Source organism: Ursus arctos, unplaced genomic scaffold, assembly GCF_023065955.2.
Source record: "Ursus arctos isolate Adak ecotype North America unplaced genomic scaffold, UrsArc2.0 scaffold_31, whole genome shotgun sequence".
In the NCBI taxonomy this organism is placed as follows: Eukaryota; Metazoa; Chordata; class Mammalia; order Carnivora; family Ursidae; genus Ursus; species Ursus arctos.
Genome location: NW_026622997.1, coordinates 10013544 through 10032123, shown reverse-complemented (window position 1 = coordinate 10032123; position 18580 = coordinate 10013544). Strand labels below are relative to the sequence as shown.

The window sequence follows — 18580 nt, the reverse complement described above, 5'->3', positions numbered from 1 at the left end:
TCAAAGAAAACTGAGGTCTAAAGCACTAATTGACCTATTTAAGATTTCAAAGTGGAGAAAAGAGAACTTCAATGCTTCTGATTGCACACTACCATCTCTGAGTGGACATGAGATTTTTTTTTTCTGTTGACCATTTTTCTTCCTTTCTCTTCCACTCTTCATTCCTTAATGCTGTACTGCTGTGTGCTTATTCTCAATGGCTAGTGTCAGCTCTGACGTCCTCCAAATGGGAACCTGTCCTGGGGCACATGCCAAATCTCAGAGGAGGTGCCTCTCCTATGTGCTCCCATAACACTTCATGTTTCCTTGTGAGAGGAGTCAAGATTCATGGCTCCTTGAAAACAAGAGATTATGTCTCAGTTATTCAATGTTGTGATGCCTGCAATGTGCCGGAAATCCAATAGTGCTTCCTGCTCTGACAAATAAAAACCCACCCCCAAAGAGAGTTTAGATGAGCACACAGAAGAGGTAGCTCCTCTGGGACCAGCATGAGCACCGGGAAAGGTTCCTGTTGGTGGACATCTGAGTTGACACTAGTGGATAAATAAGAATTATCCAGTTGGGGGAAAAAAAAAATAAAGAATTATCCAGTTGGGTAAAGGGGCTGGGAGTACTAAACCAGGTGACAGGGGAAGAAAAGAATGAAAAATAACCAAGTAGGAGAAACACAAATACTAAGGATTTAAGAAAGGGGGCTACCTGCCTATTCATAACCACTGACAACGTTTAACGAGGTGGCAGTTTCTAAACCTCACCAATAGCAAATATTTGATGATAGAAATGTGTTGCAAGGCACAAAGGGGGCTCTAACAACAATTCTTTCCAGGGTTTGACAATGGGAAAATTCAGATGGTCCTCAATCTCTTTGTAAAGCTACCGGAGAAGGAACACTATCTCTTCTTCCAATACTACCATTCCTTCTACCCTAACCTGCAACGAAAATGGCCTGAACAACACAATCCATCTCCCTGTTCCAGTGTTAAATAGATAATAGTACTGCTAGAAATATCACAAATCCTTTCTTTTATCATGAAGGTAAAGAGAAGCTGGCTATAATAGGATTTTCCCATCAGCAATCTCTATCTGAAACCTGTTTCACTATTACATTACATCATTTTAATACAAAATATTTCATACTAAAAGTCAGAAGTAGAAAATAGCAAACAACCAGGCACCCACCATTCAACTTTATGAAATCATAACATTTTGTCATATTTAACTTCATATCTTTTCATTTTAATAAAACACTATGAACACAATTGGAAGCCTGATTCGTACCTCCTCCCTAATACCGTTTTCTGCCTCCTGAAAAAAGACACTAGCGGGAAGTTGATGTACTCATTTTAAAAATACAGGAATATAAAGACTATATAGGATTATCTAGTGGTTTCTTAAATATTACATTAACTATGCATTTTACAATACAGCAGTTGAGGTGCCCTACTAAGCCTCGCTAAAACAGGGCAGCAGAGGCTTAATGAACTAGAACAAGAACCTCTGTAAATACAATTTGAATTCACACATAAGTAGGGAAATTTGGGGAAAGTAGGGAAAAAAACAGACATAAATTAAGAGTAGTAGGTGAGCACTCAAGGTCCAGCTGGAGGAATGATAACTGAGTCTCCTACATAGAGTCAACACTGTGTATTTCATCCTATTTTTCTCTATCTTTGTCAAGACTTACAAATGTTAGGTATGTAGGTTTTCACATATGAAAAATGACAAGTGATAACTCATGGTGGTTTTCATTTGCTTTTTCCTTGTTACTAATAAGGGTGAACATCTTCTATGTTCATTAATTATTCTAGCTACACCATTTGTCCTCTTCACCCCAAACGTTCACCCATTTCTCTCTTAGGTTGATTTTGCTTGTTTATTTGGAGGCATTCTTTATATATGCTGAATGCTTCTTTGACATACCACTATACTCCTATTAGAATGTCTAAAATTAAAATGATTAACCAGAGGCTCCTGGGTGACTCAGTCAGTTATGTGTCTGACTCTTGATTTCAGCTCAGGTCATGAACTCTCAGGGTCATGAGATCAAGTCCTGCCTCAGACTCCACATTGGGCATGGAGCCTGCTTAAGATTCTTTCTCCCTCTCCCTCTGTCCCTCCCCACCTCTCTCTCTCTCTCTCTCTCAACAACAAAGAAAAATAAAATAAAATGATTGAATGTATCAAGTGTTGAAGATACAGAGCAACTGGAATTTTCATACACTATTGGAAGGAATGTAAAATGGCACAACCACATCAGAAAATAGTTCGGTGGCTTCTTAGAAAGTTAAAATACAAGTATAATATGGCGTAGACATTCCACTCCTAGGTATTTACCAAAGCACAATAAAAGCACGTGTCCTTATACAAGGACTTGTGCATGAATGTGCATAGCTTTACCTGTAATAGTGAAACACTGGAAATGATCCAAATGTCTATCAATGGGTAGATGAATAAACAAATATGAATGGGTAGAAGAATAAACTATGGAATGGAATACCACTGAGCAATAAAAAGAAATTGACTACTTATATACACTACAACATGAATGGATCTTAAAATAATTATAGTAAGTGAAACAAGCCAAGCCTCCGCCCCCAAAAAAGAGGGTACCTATCATAGGATTCCATTTATAAAAATCTAGAAGGTGTATACTAATCAATAGTGACAGACATCTGTAGATCACTGATGGCCTGGGATAAGGAAATGTAAGGAAAATCAGGAAGGAGAGATTACCGAGGAACAGGAGGAAACTTCTGTGGGTGAGAGACATGTTCATTATCTTGATTATGCTGGTGGTTCCATAGGTGCGTACATATGTCAAAACTCACAAAAGTGTGTACGTATGTTCAGTTTACTGAATGTCAGCTTAGCAGCTTGTACAGTTTAAATATGTATAGCTTATTTTGTATCAATTATAACTCAATAAAGCTGTTCCTTAAAAAATTTCATAAGAATAGTAGGAGAATAAAAGAGAATCCTAACCATGCTAGGCTTCTGTCTTCTAAACATCTTTTAAAATACAGGTCACGATTGGGGCACCTGGGTGGCTCAGTCAGTTAAGCGTCTGCCTTCAGAACAGATCATGATCCCAGGGACCTGGGATCGAGCCTGACATTGGGCTCCTTGCTCAGCGGAGAGATTGCTTCTCCCTCTCCTTCTGCCTGCCGCTTCCCCTGATGTGCGCTCTCTCTCTCTCTCTGTCAAATAAATAAATAAAATCTTTAAAAACTAAAATAAATTAAAAAATAAAATACAGGTCACGATTTAAAAAAAACTCCCTAAACTTCTCTTTACATCTTTCTGAAAATAAGCAAAATACTGTTTCAAGTAAATTAGAAATAGTGAAGAGGGTAGGGGACATTACAGACAAAAAATTATCCTGGAGATAAAAGGGAGAATAAATGACTAAGGTGAGCATCCAGGTCTTAAAAAGACTGTTTTTCCTCCAGGAAATTCACTGTTAATATGTTCACTGCTGATAGCAGTAATCGGTATGCCAACATACAAAAATTTCCACTGGGCCAACTCACATGGTTGAGAATCTTGCCACTCCAATCCAAATCTGACCTAATGATAATACAGTAATAAAATAATACTAATCAGCCTGTAGACTTTCTCCCCACTGGTCTCAATCCATTATCATACTTATCAAAGGTTATAATCATTTTTCTTTCTCAAGCTAACTCCATTTTCATGTCCCCCTGCTTCTCAAGTGAAATGAACCAGCAAATGTGTAAGTTCTACCCCACGGAGGACCAAAGCCACTAAGCCACAACTTAGACCAAAAAACCTAGGCACACCTAGCCTTAATGATTTCAGAAAGATTGTATTTGTTAAATATTTAAGTCCCCAAAGAAAGACAAAGGCAATTGAGTACCTACCATCTCCAAAAATATGTGTCACAAGCCTGGTAAGTGTTTGCTTAAGGTCAAACTCAACGAGCTTCATGGCCTCCATGGTATGTGTCTCTTGTTTATAGGCAGAGCGAGAACTCTGTTCAAAGAGCTGTAGGCTTTCTCCATCCTTCATGCCAGCAAATAACTGTAAACCAAGAGGAATAATATGTATAAATAGAAATAGTATCTTGGCCAGCCTACATGAAAAAACACAGTATGGGAATAAAATCCAGTAAGTCTTCTAGTCAATGAACATACCAAAAGTAACATTCATCTAGTACTGACTTTGAACAAAGTGCTACATGTAATGGACAGTCTTTAGGGAATTAAAAGACACTGTTCTGATCTTTTCTCATCTCTTCATTTTACTTTGGCTTAACTTACAGTCACTTCCTCAAAAGAGACATTATCATCAATGCTAGTGCAAATAACAGTGAAGCAGGCTTTCAGACTCTAAAATTATACTCCTGACCATCCAACAGTGTCCTTACAGTGTGACCTGAGACTACGTAAGAAAGTATAATCCAAGATTTAAATCCTGTAAAGTGCATGAAGGCAGGAAACATGCTGGACTTCGCTTAACCTTGTTATCTCTAAAGCCCAGGACAGGACCTGAAACATATTTTTGCCATTTACTATCTGGGTGAACACAGGCCAAGTGTTAAGGAAGATAAGTTTCAGGTAGTGATTTGTAAAGTGGAAATAATAACACTAAATTAAAAGACTTTGTGATAATTAAAAAATATATGAAAAGCATACCATATTGGAATGGCTAAATAAATTTTGATTATCATCACAATCATCATTACTAATCACATCTGTTATTAGTCATAAGCCATTTTACCACTAAAATAATGTGTCACCATCTTTAACAACAAAGTAGATCTTCACCTGCTAGGAGAGGACTCAAGATGGAGAACAGAGCAAATGAATCTATCATTCTTTCCTCCTAATGTCCCATGAAATGACATTTAAAAAATGTTTTAACAACAACAACAACAAAAAAGAGTCAACTGCTGTTTGTAGTAATATTGGCCTGAATAGTTAGAACCAAACCTCCTCATAAATCTACTAAAATATACAAAAATTCTTAAAAGCATAGAAGTAACACAATAGACAGGAACCACTTAAAACTGTACAAGAAAGCACAAAACCAGGAAAAAAATAAAATAAAAAGCCCAGCATAAGCTAGAGAGAAACACTGAGAATATTTGCATATCCAAATATCAACTGAAAAGCTGAACATTGGTTGTGACAGCTTACCATGGCAAGTGAGACTCAAGTGAAAGTCCACGGTGTCTGACCAAGTTGGGTTATCAAATAAATAGCCCTAAAGGACTTACCCTCATAATAAGGATGAATACAACATTCTTATACAGAGTTGAAGTTAGGAGTCACATTACCTGGGCAAGAGAGAGAACCTCAGGCGTGAAAATGGACTAAGGCAATTACAGACTGGTAGTTCCTCTAAGTGCCCAGTAAAATCAAACCAAAATCTTCTCAGAAAAACATTCTACTATCCTAGAACTCAAATTAGTCCTATGAGAGCTGAAAACAACTGCAGCTGCCAGAGCCTATGTCTTTCAACACCTATTCTAAAAGTAATTGAGAACAACAAAAAGAGCAAGTAAAACTATTAAACACCATGCCCTTATCATGAAACAGACAATGTCCACATTTTAAGATGATTGTATGTAAAAAAAGAAGGAAAGAGGGGAGGAAGGGAGGGAAGGAGTCAGTCAGGCAGGCAGGCAAGTTAAATAAATCCCAGAGAAAAGGAGCTATTATATTCCCATCCCACTTTTTACCCTTGAGGTAAGCCAGGGCAAGCAGAGAAAAACTGAGGGAAATAGAGAAAAGGGGAACTAGTGAAGTATTAAAGTTGATCTAAAATCACCACCAGAAAGAGTTAAGTGACCATAAGTGTGAAAATCCTACAAGTATTTTAGGAGATGTGACTAGGGACCACAAAGAAGGGACAGCATGACCAATTAAAAGTGACAGACAGTCCTCAAAAGGCATGGTTACAACAGAAGAGGAAAAGATGAAAATAATGAAAGACAAGCTTTGGCAACTCGGTAGGGAGAAGTAAAAGAAGCAAAAGAGAAAACTTAGAGCTCCATAAAATAAAGCAAACCTAAAAACTTAAGAGGATTTATAAAATCATTCCCTTCCCCACCTCACCAAAAAAAAAATCCCAAAAACCAAAAAATTCCACTGAAGACTCTACTGCACTAGCAGAAGAGGGCACCAGACAACTACAAATTCTTCTGAACCAAAAACCCACAAAAAGTAACAGAAGAAAATGAAAAAAAGTTACAGAGAATTATGACTGTGCCCCCCCCCAAAATCAGAAAACCATTCAATACAGCTCAATTGATGAAAAGCTAACCCTTTTCCCATTTTCCTCAAAAAGTCAAGAAGCAGCAGCAGAAGGTAACTCAATACTTCAAAACTAAATTAAATACACTAAAACAAGCACTTGGGGGTATAAAAAACTGCTTGAGTCAGAAACTCAAAAATTAAGAACAAAAATGTATGGAAAACAGGAAGAAATGAAAAGAGAGTTGATTGAACTCAGGAAGGAAAGAGAAGAAAATTATCTCGGAATGGAAGTCGAAATTACAAAGTACACAGGAAAGAACAGCCTCCATAAACATTTAATCAGGACATTAAGGAAAAGCAGGAAGACAACCAAGACAAGAACGATGAGGTGAAGAGTCAGAGAGAAAGCGGTGGAAATGGAAGCCATGCAAAGAAGGAATAACATGCTTATAATTGGAAGTCCCTGAAAGAGGACAAACAGAAGAACAGAAATATTGTGCACCAGATTAAAAGAATACTTGAGAAAATGCACCTGGGAGGAGAAAACACAAGACATGCCCTAGTAAATACTATCAGACTTCAAAGACGAAGAGAAAAAAATCCCTTAGGCCTCCAGGCAAAATGATCAAATAACTTAGAAGGGCAAAGAAATTAGACTAGCATCAGAATCTTCAAAACAACACACAAAACAGGGCAACAATGAAGCCACATTTTCAAACAATTCAATAATAGTAAATTTTTTTAAAAAAAAGAAAGAAAAAGTTATGACCAAGAATTTTATACCCAGCAACACTGGCTTTTGCACATCAGGTCTACCGAAAAAGCTGTAAACGTACAAGAACATGGGGAATTTCACATTTATGAGCTCTTTTTCTAGAATTCACCAAAGCATAAACTTTATTCAAGCAAAAGATGACTGGAAAATATTCAACCAAAAAAAACGCACCACATTAATGATGAAAAACACATTAATTCATAAAATTATAGATTTGAGACTAAAACAAAGCAGAAATAATGGACAAGAAATGGAAGGAGAGGGAGTAGAAGTGGCAAGTGGAACATGCACATTGTTTACCGCACACATCGACAGGTCATAGAGACCACCTTTCAAACAAGCTAGTACGTTAAATAAGAAAACCGTGAAATGAGGGGCGCCTGGGTGGTACAGCGGTTAAGCGTCTGCCTTCGGCTCAGGGCGTGATCCCGGCGTTCCGGGATCGAGTCCCACATCAGGCTCTTCCGCTACGAGCCTGCTTCTTCCTCTCCCACTCCCCCTGCTTGTGTTCCCTCTCTCGCTGGCTGTCTCTATCTCTGTCGAATAATAAATAAAATCTTTAAAAAAAAAAAAAAAAAAAAGAAAACCGTGAAATGAAAGCACTTAAAAAAGATATAAATACAAAAGTTACCATTAAGACAAAACTACAAACCTTTCTGAAAGACATAAAATAATAATAATAATAATTCAAAAGCAAAAACAAAATAAAGCAAAATATATCTGGTGGAGAAGGAAATATGCTGAATATAAAATAATGCATAACTACACAATATTATGACAAAGTTGAGACCAAACATATCAGGCATATCAATATGTGTGAATGAAATTGATTCACCTCTTTTAAAAGAAAAAAAAAATAAAACAAAATATTAAATGTGATCACAAAGCAGGACCCAACTAACTCTATGCTGTTTACAAGAAACACACCTAAAGCAATGTTAAAAATAAAGGAACAGATAGAGTATAACAAACAAATGGAAACAGAAAGTCAAGCACAGCAATCATGAAATCAGAAAAGGTAAAATTCAAGCCAGAAAAAAAAAAAAAACCCACTAAACATGAAAAAGAAGACGTATAAATTCTAAAATTTTCAAATCATGGGGCACCTCGGTGGCTCAGTTGGTTAAGCATCTGCCTTCTGCTCAGGTCATGATCTCAGGGTTCTGGGATCAAGTCCCAGATCGAGCCTGCATCTCCCTCTCCTGCTCCCCCTACTTGTGCTCTCTCTGTCAAATAAATAAATGAAATCTTTTTAAAAAAATAAAATTTTCAAATCATAATGAGTATACAGTACTTATCAATACAAATCAAGTAAGACAATAATCACACTTATTTAGAAAAATCCTTAGGAGATGCAAAGACACACTTAGAAACACTGATACCAGGAGAATTTAATACACCATTCTTAGTATAAAATCAAGTACACGAAATCAACTAAGAAGATAGACGGCCTGAAAAACATAACTAATAAAGGAAATGATATACATATCTTGCTCCCCTGACAGTATAAAATGCATTTTCATCTGAAGGACCCAGACAACATGAACAAAAATTGATCATACATCAGGTCGCAATAAAAATATAAGCATGTTCCATTAAGAAGAAAGAAGAAGTATGTCCCATAATAAGAAATAATAAGCTACATTCTGACTGTAATACTACAAACTAGAAGTCATTAACAAGAAAGAAGAAAACATACAGGCCCTTCTACATAGAAATTTTTAAAAAGGAAAAAGAAAGAAAATATTTCTCAGGCAACAATAGCACAAAGGGCAATATCCAAATACATAATGAACTTTTAAGAGCTGACAAAATGTCACTAGAAAAATGGGAAAAATACATAAATACACAATTCACCAAAAAAGATAGGAAAATGAACTTAACATGTGAAAGATATTCAAAAGAGAAATGCGAATTAACACTGACATACTATTTCTAATCTATGACATTAGTAGAAATTTAAAAGCAAAACGCATTCTTCTGGTGGGGAAAACCTGTACTCATATAGATTGTTGACAGAAATATAGAAACTAGTAGAATCCTTCTGAAGGCAAATTTGGCAATATCTAACGAAACTACGTATGTGTTCACCTCCTGACCCAATCCTTCCACTTCTATTTACTCTGAAGATAAACCTCCAGAACTAACACCTATGTTCAAGGTGTTCATTGTAGCATCATTTGTAACTACAACATAGTGGAAACAAAGAAATGTCCATACATAAGAGAGAAGTTAAACTATGATCTATCCATACAATGGAGTACTTTGCAGATACAACAAAGAACGAAGATCTCTCTGAACTGATATGCAATTATTCCCAAGGTTCACTGTTAAGTGAAAAAGGCAAAGTGCAAAAAAAGCACATATCATATGGTACTTTTAAAAAAATCAAATATGCAGGGCGCCTGGGTGGCACAGTCAGTTAAGCATCTGCCTTCATCTAAGGTCATGATCCCAGGGTCCTGGGACTGAGTCCAGCATCAGGCTCTCTAGTCAGTGGGGAGTCGGCTTCTTCCTCTCACTCTCCCTCTGTGCTCTCTCTCCCTCAAATAAATAAACGAAATCTTTTTAAAAAATCAATTATGCTGCTTTTCATTTAAAAAAGGGGGAAATAATAAAATGTACACAAATCCATTCATTTGTAAAAAACAAAAATGGACACCACAAACTAAAGAGATAAATTTTGTAAAGGAAAGCAGGTGGTAACACACTGCAGACCAAAAAGAATCAGTGAGTAGGAATGGAGTAAAAAGGAGGAGGAGGTGGGAGTGGGGATGAGATGAGAGTAACATTTCGAAGTAAACTTTTTTTATAGTTCTGACTTTTAGAATCATGGTAATATTTCACCTACTCAAAAAATTAAAAGTAATAATTAAAATCCACCCAGATGTGTTGAGAGCTCAAAATGGAATACCATCAGCAACAACAGAGCTAATTCTAGTCTTAATAAATGACACTGCCACACTGAAGAGGGCAGAAAAGAATTGGCCAAAGTAAATTTGAAAAGTGATATCTTAACTATTTCCTTGAACACAAAATAATAGCAAATACTGTAAATGTTTGCCAGCATGTAATTTTTTTTCCACAGAAGTATATGTTAACATTTCTGAAACTACCCAATGTTCATTCTAGAACTGGTCAAGTAAGTAAATACATGTGGGTATGGAGAACCAGGTTATATTAACTCACTGTCCAAAAGCAAAAACACGAAGAGGGCTAGAAAGACTCATGTCATAATGAGATGGAATGGAGGTATCCATATAAATTCATATTTTTTACACATACACAGCTTAAAAAATAAATAAAAGTACATGTACATATATTTCCTACTTCTGTCCATTGACAGAAGCAATGGACATCCCAATAGCAGTATTATACTCAAGCCTGGGTTTCTAAACACTATTTTTTAATGAAAAAGCAGGGCTCCTTAAAAAAAAATGAATGATTCCTGTCCTGGGACAGACAAAGCATACCGTGAACCTGAGATACAATATGGGACCAAAAAATGATGTAAACGTGTCAAAAGAAACAGGAGATGACTTTGAAGGGTCTCCCAATGCACAAACTGGGGTCAAAGTAAATAATTTTAGTAAGGAACAATAACCCACAAAATAAATATCCAAAGTCGTACGAATATAATTAATTGAATACATATATGTGAGAGAAGGTAAAGGCCTTCCTAATAATAAAATTCTAAACAACAACTTTAGAAGAAATGATGGATAAAGAAAATGACCATTTGGCAAACACCAAAGTAGTAATCATTTCAGGCAATAATTATCAATGGATTCTAAAATCAGTGGGGCTAAATATAATGAGTAAGAGGATACTTACAGAGCTTCAAAGTATCTCCCACAGGAAACTTATTAATTGCAAAGGGAAGAATAATTACTTTATGGTGCAGAAATCTAATAGATGCCATCTTTACCAAGTGATCAAAATTAAAAATTATACTTATCAACACCGTGTGCCTTGTAATATAATACAAAAATAAGACCAGAAATAACTTATAATGTATTATGTGAATACAGTCACTGACCCCAAAATAATTACACACAAAAAAATCAGCAAATAATACTTAATATCCCTACAGATAAAAATAAAGCCATTCTTTCCAGGAATGAGTACTATTCCAAGGACACATTAATTAGAAAGAATGGAGGAGACCTGAACTACTAAGATGAAATGGAAGAGAATCAGTAATGGTACAGAGAAAAAAAGAAATGAGGTGCTCTTGGTCAAAATGCATATCCAGGTAAAAGGTGTTATCCCCCCAAAATAAATAAGTGATCAGAACTGTAAAAGCCCCAGGTTCCAAAAGATACCTTTTATAATCCATTAAAAGTAAAAATCCTATTATGTGACCTAGCTGGCTAACAAAAAAGAACCATTTACTCACAATCATACATTTAAAAAAGAAAACAATGAGCAGAACACCAAGTTATTCAACTAGAAAAGGAAACTGGAGCTGGGTCTTGCAGAATAACTCTGGTGTAATTACCAAACCACATGAAATGGGGGCCCACAGAGTGACAGTCCTGCTCTGTGTCCACTCCAGAAGATAAAGGTCAGCCTTTTTATGTTTATGTATTTAATGAGATATAAGGGACATACAGCATTGTATGACTTTTAAGTATACAACATTATGACTTCAAACACGTATACATTGTGAAATGATTACCAAAATAACTTTGGTTAACATCTACCATCACACATATTTACAAATTATTTTCTTATGGTAAGAAATTTTAAGATCCAGTTTCTTAGCAAGTTTGAAATATATAATAAAGTATTATTGTCTACTGCCACCAGGCTGTATATAACATCCCCAGGACATATTTATCTTACAACTAGAAGTGGTAACCTTTGGCCACCTTTTGCCCATTTTGCCCACCTCTTAACGCCCTGCCTCTGGCAACCAACAATCTGTTCTCTATGAGTTCAGGATTTTTTAGATTTCACCTGTAAGTGAGATCATACAGTATTTTGCCTTTCTCTGACATTCCACTAAGCATAACACCCTCAAGGTTCATACATGTTGCCAGAAACAGCAGGATTTCCTTCATTTTTATAGCTGAAAAGTGTGTGTGTGTGTGTGTGTGTGTGTGTGTGTGTGTGTATGCATCTTCTCTATGCATTCATCATCGATAGACACTTAGGTTGATTCCATATCTTGGCTATTGTAAATAATGCTACAATGAACATGGGGGTGCAGATACATTTCAAGATAGTGATTTCCCTTCCTTTGGGTCAATACCCAGAAGTGGGACTGCTGGATCATGTGGTAGTTTTATTTTTAATTTTGTGAGGAACCTCCATGCTATTTTCCATAGTGACCATACCAATTTATATTCCCACCAACAGTGCACAAGGAATCCCTTTTTTCCACATCCTCACCAACACAGGTTACTTCCTGTCTTTCTGACAAAAACCATTCTAACAGCTTTGAGGTGATATCTCATTGTGGCTTTGGTTTGCATTTTCTTGATGAAAAGTGATATTAACTTTTCATGTATCTGTTGGCCATCTCTATGTCTTCTTTGGGAAAATGTCTATATTCAGTTCTTCCCATTTTTAATTGATTTTTTTAATTGACTCTTAAGGGGTCTTTATATATTTTGGGTACTAACCCAAATCAATATTTTTCTTTTTTGGTAGTTTATTACTAGTGTATAGAAATGTAACAGGTTTTTGTATATTGACTTTTCATCTTTCAACTTCACTGAATATATTAATTAGTTCTAGCAGTTTTTTGGCCAAGTTTTTATGGTTTGCTATATATCATATCATGTCATCTGCAAACAAAGATAGTTTTACTACTTGCTTTCCAATTTGGATATTCTTTTGGGTCTAATTCCTCCGGTAGGACGTCCAGTAATATGTTAAATAAAAGTGACAAGACGAGTTATCCTTGTCTAGTTCCAGATCTTAGGGGGGAAAAAAAAAAAAGCTTTTAGTTTTTCATCATTGAGTGTGATGTTAGCTGTGGGTTTGTCATATATGGCCTTTATTACATGGAAGTACATTGCCTCTATATACATTTTGTTGAGAGTTTTTGCCATAAATGGATGTTGAATTTTGTCAAACGCTTTTTCTACATCTATTGAGATCATATGACTTTTACCCTTCATTTTGGTGGTATGATGTCTCACATTGATTTACAGATGTTGAACCATCCCTGAAATCCTGGAATAAATTCCATTTGGCCATGGTGTATGATCCTTTAAATGTACTGTAGACTTCAGTTTGCTAATATTTGTTGGGGATTTTTGCATCTCTGTTGAACAGGGATAACGGCCTGTACCACAGTCATACCTCATTTTTTTGGGCTTCACGTTCTTACATTTTACAGAAACTGCATTTTTTACAAATTGAAGGTTCAAGATTTCATTGGAGGAAGTAATGTGTGGTGGAAACAGCAAGAGAACTAGGATTAGAAGTGGAGCCTGAAGATGGGACTGAACCTCTGCCATCTGGTGATAAACTTGGACGGATGAGAAATTGCTTCTTATGGACGAGCAAGACCATGGTTTCCTGAGATGGCAGCTGCTCCCGGTGAAGATGCCGTGAAGACTGTTCAGATGACAACAGAGGACTTAGAATATGACATAACTTAGTTGATAAGGCAGTGGCAGGTTTTGAGAGGATGGACTCCAATTTTGAAAGAAGTTCAACTATGAGTAAAATGCTACCAAATAGCACTTCACGTTTCAGAGAAATCAACTGTGAAAGAGTCGATTGATGCCGCAAACCTCATCGCTGCCTTATTTTAAGAAATTGTCACAGCCACTTCAACTTTCAGCAACCACCAGCCTGATCAGTCAGCAGCCAACAACACTGAGACAAGACCCTCCACCAGCAAAAAGATACAACTCACTGAAAGCTCAGATGATGGTAAGCATTTTTTAGCAATAAATAATTTTTAATCAGGGCATGTACATTGTTTTTTTTAGACATAACGCTATTGCACACTTAACAGACTATAGTATAGCACAAACAAATCTTATATGCACTAGGAATCCAAAAAATTCATTTGACTCACTTTATTGTGATATTTACTTTATTGTGGTGGTCTGAAACTGAACCTGAAATATCTGTAAAGAATTACTGTAATTTTCATTCATTGTATTGTCTTTACCTGGTTTTGGTATCAGGGTAATGCTGACCTTGTAAAATGAGTTTAAAAGTGTTCCCTCCTCTTCCATTTTTTGGAAAAATTTGAAAAGGATTGGTATTAATTCTTGAAATATTTGGAGGAATTCACCAGTGAAGCAATCTGGTCCAGGATTTTTGTTTATTATAAGGTTTGTGATTATTGCTTCAATCTCCTGATTCATTATTGGTCTGTTTAATTTTTATTTTAAGTAGGCTCCACACCCAGCAAGAAGCCCAATGCAGGGCTTGAACTCACAACACTGAGATCAAGCCACCTAGGAACCCCATGTCTGTTCAGATTTTCTATTTTTCATAATTCAGTGTTAGTAGATTGTATTAGTAGATGGTATGTTTCTAGGAAATTGTCTACTTCTAAGTTGTCTAATTTGTTGGCATGCAATTGTTCATAGTAGTCTTATAATTTATATTTCCACAGTATCAGTTATAGCATCGCATCTTTCATTTCTGATTTCATTTATACTGAGTCTTCTCACCTTTTTCTTGGTAAGTCTATCTAAAGATGTATCTATTCTGTTTATCTTTCAAAAAAAACCCAACTCTCAGGTTCACTGATCTTTTCTATTTACTTTTCAGCCTCTATTTCACTTATTTCCACCCTGATCCTAGTTATTTCCTTCCTTCTATTAACTTAGGGCTTCATTTATTTTAATTTTTCCAGGTCCTTGCATTGTAAACTTAGGTTGTTTATATGAAATATTTTTTAGTTCTCAATTTTAGACACATCACTATGAACACCCCTCTTAGAACTGCTTTCCCTGCATCTCATAAGTTCTAGTATGTTGTATTTCCATTTTCATTTGTCTCAATGTATTTTTTGATTTCTCTTTTGATTTCTTCTTTGACTTACTGGCTGTTCAGTAGCATGTTGTTTAATCACCACATGTTTATGAATTTTCCAGTTTTCATATCTTATCGATTTCTAGTTTCATACCATTGTGACCAGAAAAGATGCTTGATATAATTTGAGTCTTCTTAACTTTATTAAGATTTCTTCTGTGGCCTAACATATGACTTATCCTGGGGGAAGTTCATTAGTGCTTGAGAGAAGAACATGTATTGTACTGGATGGAATGTTCTGTAAATGTCTAGTAAGTCCATTCAGTCTAAAGTATAGTTGTAAGTCCTAGGTTTCCTTATTGATTTTCTGTCTGCACAATCTACCCACTAATGAGAACAGGATACTGAAGTCCACCACTATTATTGAATAGCTATTTCTCCCTTTTAGGTGGGTTAATATTTGTTTTATATATTTAGGTGCTCCTATGTTGGGTGTACAAATATTTACAAATGTTATAGCCTCTTGTTGGAGTGACCCCCCCCCTTTATAATTATATAATGACCTTCTTTGTCTCTCTCTTTTTAAAGATTTTATTTTATTTATTTGAAAGGGAAGGAGAGAGCACAAGCAGGCAGAGGGGCAGAGGGAGAAGGAAAAGCAAACTTCCCACTGAGCATGGAGCCCGATGTGGGGCTCGATCCGAGAACCTTGAGATCATGACCTGAGCCGAAGGCAGATGCTTAATCAACTGAGCCACCCAGGAGCCCCTTCTTTGTCCCTTATTACAGTCTTTAAGTCTATTTTGTCTGATGTAAGTATAGCTACCGCAGCTTTTGTTGGGTTTCTATGTGCATGGGATATCTTTTTCCATTCCTTCACTTTTAGTCTGTGTGTGTCCTTAACCCAGAAATGAGTCTCTTGTAAACATAATATAATTGAGTCTTGTTTTCTTTTATCCATTTAGCCACTCTATGTGTTTTGATTGGAAGATTTACATTTACACTTAAAATAATTATTGATAGGTATGGACTTATTACCATTTTGTTAGTGGTTCGGTAATTCCTTTGTTCCTTTCTTTTACTCTTGACCTCTTCCTTTGTGATCTGACGATTTCTCTAGCGGTATACTTAGATTCCTTTCTCATTATCTTTTGTGTATCTACTACAGGTTTTTGTTGTGCAGTTACCCAGAGGCTTACATAAAATGTAGTAGAGTTGTAACAATTTATTTTAATCTGATAACAGCTTAAAAGTTTGGACACATTCACATTTTTACTCCCCCCATTTGTTTCACATGTCACAATTTACATCTTTTTATCTTGTATGTACATTAACAAATTACTGTAGTTATAGTTATTACTACTTTTGTCTTTTAACCTTCATACTAGACTAACAAGTGATTAACCCACCAACACTACATTATTCTGAAATTAACTACATAATTAACTTTATCAGTGAGATTTATATTTTTTTATGTTTCCCTGTTACTAATTAGCACCTTTTATATTTCAGCTTAAGGAAGTCCCTTCAACATTTATTTTAAAGCCAGTCTAGATGAACTCCTACTTTTTCTTATCTGTTGAACTATCTTTTCTTCAATTCTGGAGGACAGCTTTGCTGAGTACAGTATCCTTGGTTCAGCAGATTTTTCTTTCAGCACTATGGATATATCATGCCATTCTTGCAAAGTTTCTGCTGAAAATTTTGTTAACAGTCTTATAGGATAGGAGGGAGTGTGGGAGTTCTCTTGTATGTAACAAGGTTTTTTTTTGTTGCTGCTGCTCTTAAGATACTATAGGATTCACTCATATATGAAATTTCAGAAACAAAACAAACGAACAAAAACAAAAAAAAATAGACTCCTAAACACAGAGAACAAGCTGATGGTTGCCAGAAGGCAGGTGGGTGGGGGAATGGGTGAAACAGGTGAAGGGGATTAAGAGTACACTTATCATCATGAGCACTGAGGAATGTATAGAATTGTTAAATCACTATATTGTGAAACTGATACAATATATCACTGTATATTAATTATAATTCAATTAAAAAATTTTTAAAATCTTTTTTAACAAGATTTTGTCCTTACTTTTAACAATTTAATTATATGTCTTAGTGTTCATCTTGTTTTGAATACCCTGAACTTCCTGGATCTGGATGTCTATTTCCTTTCCCATATTGCGAGGTTTTCAATTATTGTTTCTTCAAATATGTCCCTTTCTCTCTCTTCTTCTGGGACCCCTGTAATACAAAATATTTCTCCGGATACTGTCCCATAAATACCTTAAGTTATCTTCACTCTCATTCTTTTTTCTTTTTGTTCCTCCAGCTGTATGAATTCCACTGCCCTGTGTTTAAAGTCACTAAAGTTCACTAATTCTTTCTTCTGCTTCATCTAGTCTGTTGTTGAACCCTCTGTTGAATTTTTGTGTGCGATTATTATACTCGTTAGTTCTGTGATTTCTTTTTGGTACCTTCTTATATTTTCTCTTTGTAGAAATTCTCACTGCATTTACGCAATGTTCTCCTAACCTTGTGAGCATCTTTATGACCATTATTTTGAACTCTTTCTCAGGTAAATCATTTATCTCCTGTTTCATTAAGGTCTTTTTCTGAGGTTTCATCTTGTTTTTTCATTTAGAGCATACTCCTCTTTTTCTACATTTTCCTAACTCTGTTGTGGCTTCTGTGCATCAGATAAAACAACTCCCTCCCCCACTGTTTATGGAGTGGCCTTGTGTAGGAGTGAATCTTATCATTCAACCCTGCCCCAGCTCTAGGTTCTCAAATCTTTATGATTGTCCAAGCAGCCTTCTTTGTGGAGGCTAGTGGAGGATGTTGTAAGACCTGTCACTGTCCCAAAGTGGAGGATCTCAGTCAGCACCTAGATGTAGGCTGATTAGAAGACAGACTGTGAGGTTGCAACTTTCAAAGTCTGCAAATATACTTCTTTCAAGGGAAGACTAGTAGGTAGGAGGACAGCCAGTTAAGAACTGCTTCTTTCTTTGCTACCATCCTGTTAAACTCATGAACACAAGCCCCACTGGCCACAAGACATCAAATGATGTCTCGGCAGCCACAAAAACCAGGGCACCAGATGAAGATCACCCATTTCAGAAGATGCACTATGGCTCCCGTACTACTCCAAATGTCAAAATGAGTGCCATGTAAACAATTAATGAGCACTACGAGAAAGAATCCTTTTATACCACTGTTATTTAAGGACGATGAATGCATAAAATAATTTTTTTAAAAACTGACTTTTGTATTAACTATAAGGATATTTCAAAGTGACACTTGGAGGTAAAAACAAACGGCCCCTGCTTCATGTCACTTACAAAAGGTACAAGAAAAACAGCATATTTCTCATCAAATGCCATCCAATTAGGTATTTCTTAATTGGATACTTAGGTTGTGTGTGAACTACAATATCCATATGGTTTTATTGTAACATTATGTGTATATGTATACATGTATTAAATTGGCTTTATGTTCCCCTCATTCTGGGACACCAATGTCATTGCATTGTTACCAGGAACAAATGGAATCCTTTCTCAAATTTCCACTCAAACAAACAAGAGATACTTGATCATTTAGGAATTCAAAGCCTGAAGTCAGAGATTTAGTCCAATGT

At 36.0% G+C, this 18580-nt stretch overlaps 1 protein-coding gene across 3 annotated transcripts in view; it reads right to left on the bottom strand.

Moving 5' to 3' along the window:
- Nucleotides 1–18580, bottom strand: part of FARS2 (phenylalanyl-tRNA synthetase 2, mitochondrial) — a 535745-nt gene that overhangs the window by 356640 nt on the left and 160525 nt on the right. For all 3 annotated transcript variants that reach the window (XM_057304896.1, XM_057304897.1, XM_026511427.4), the window contains one exon: nucleotides 3882–4041. In XM_057304896.1, the coding sequence (XP_057160879.1) occupies nucleotides 3882–4041 (160 nt within the window). The remainder of the gene's footprint in view (nucleotides 1–3881; nucleotides 4042–18580) is intronic.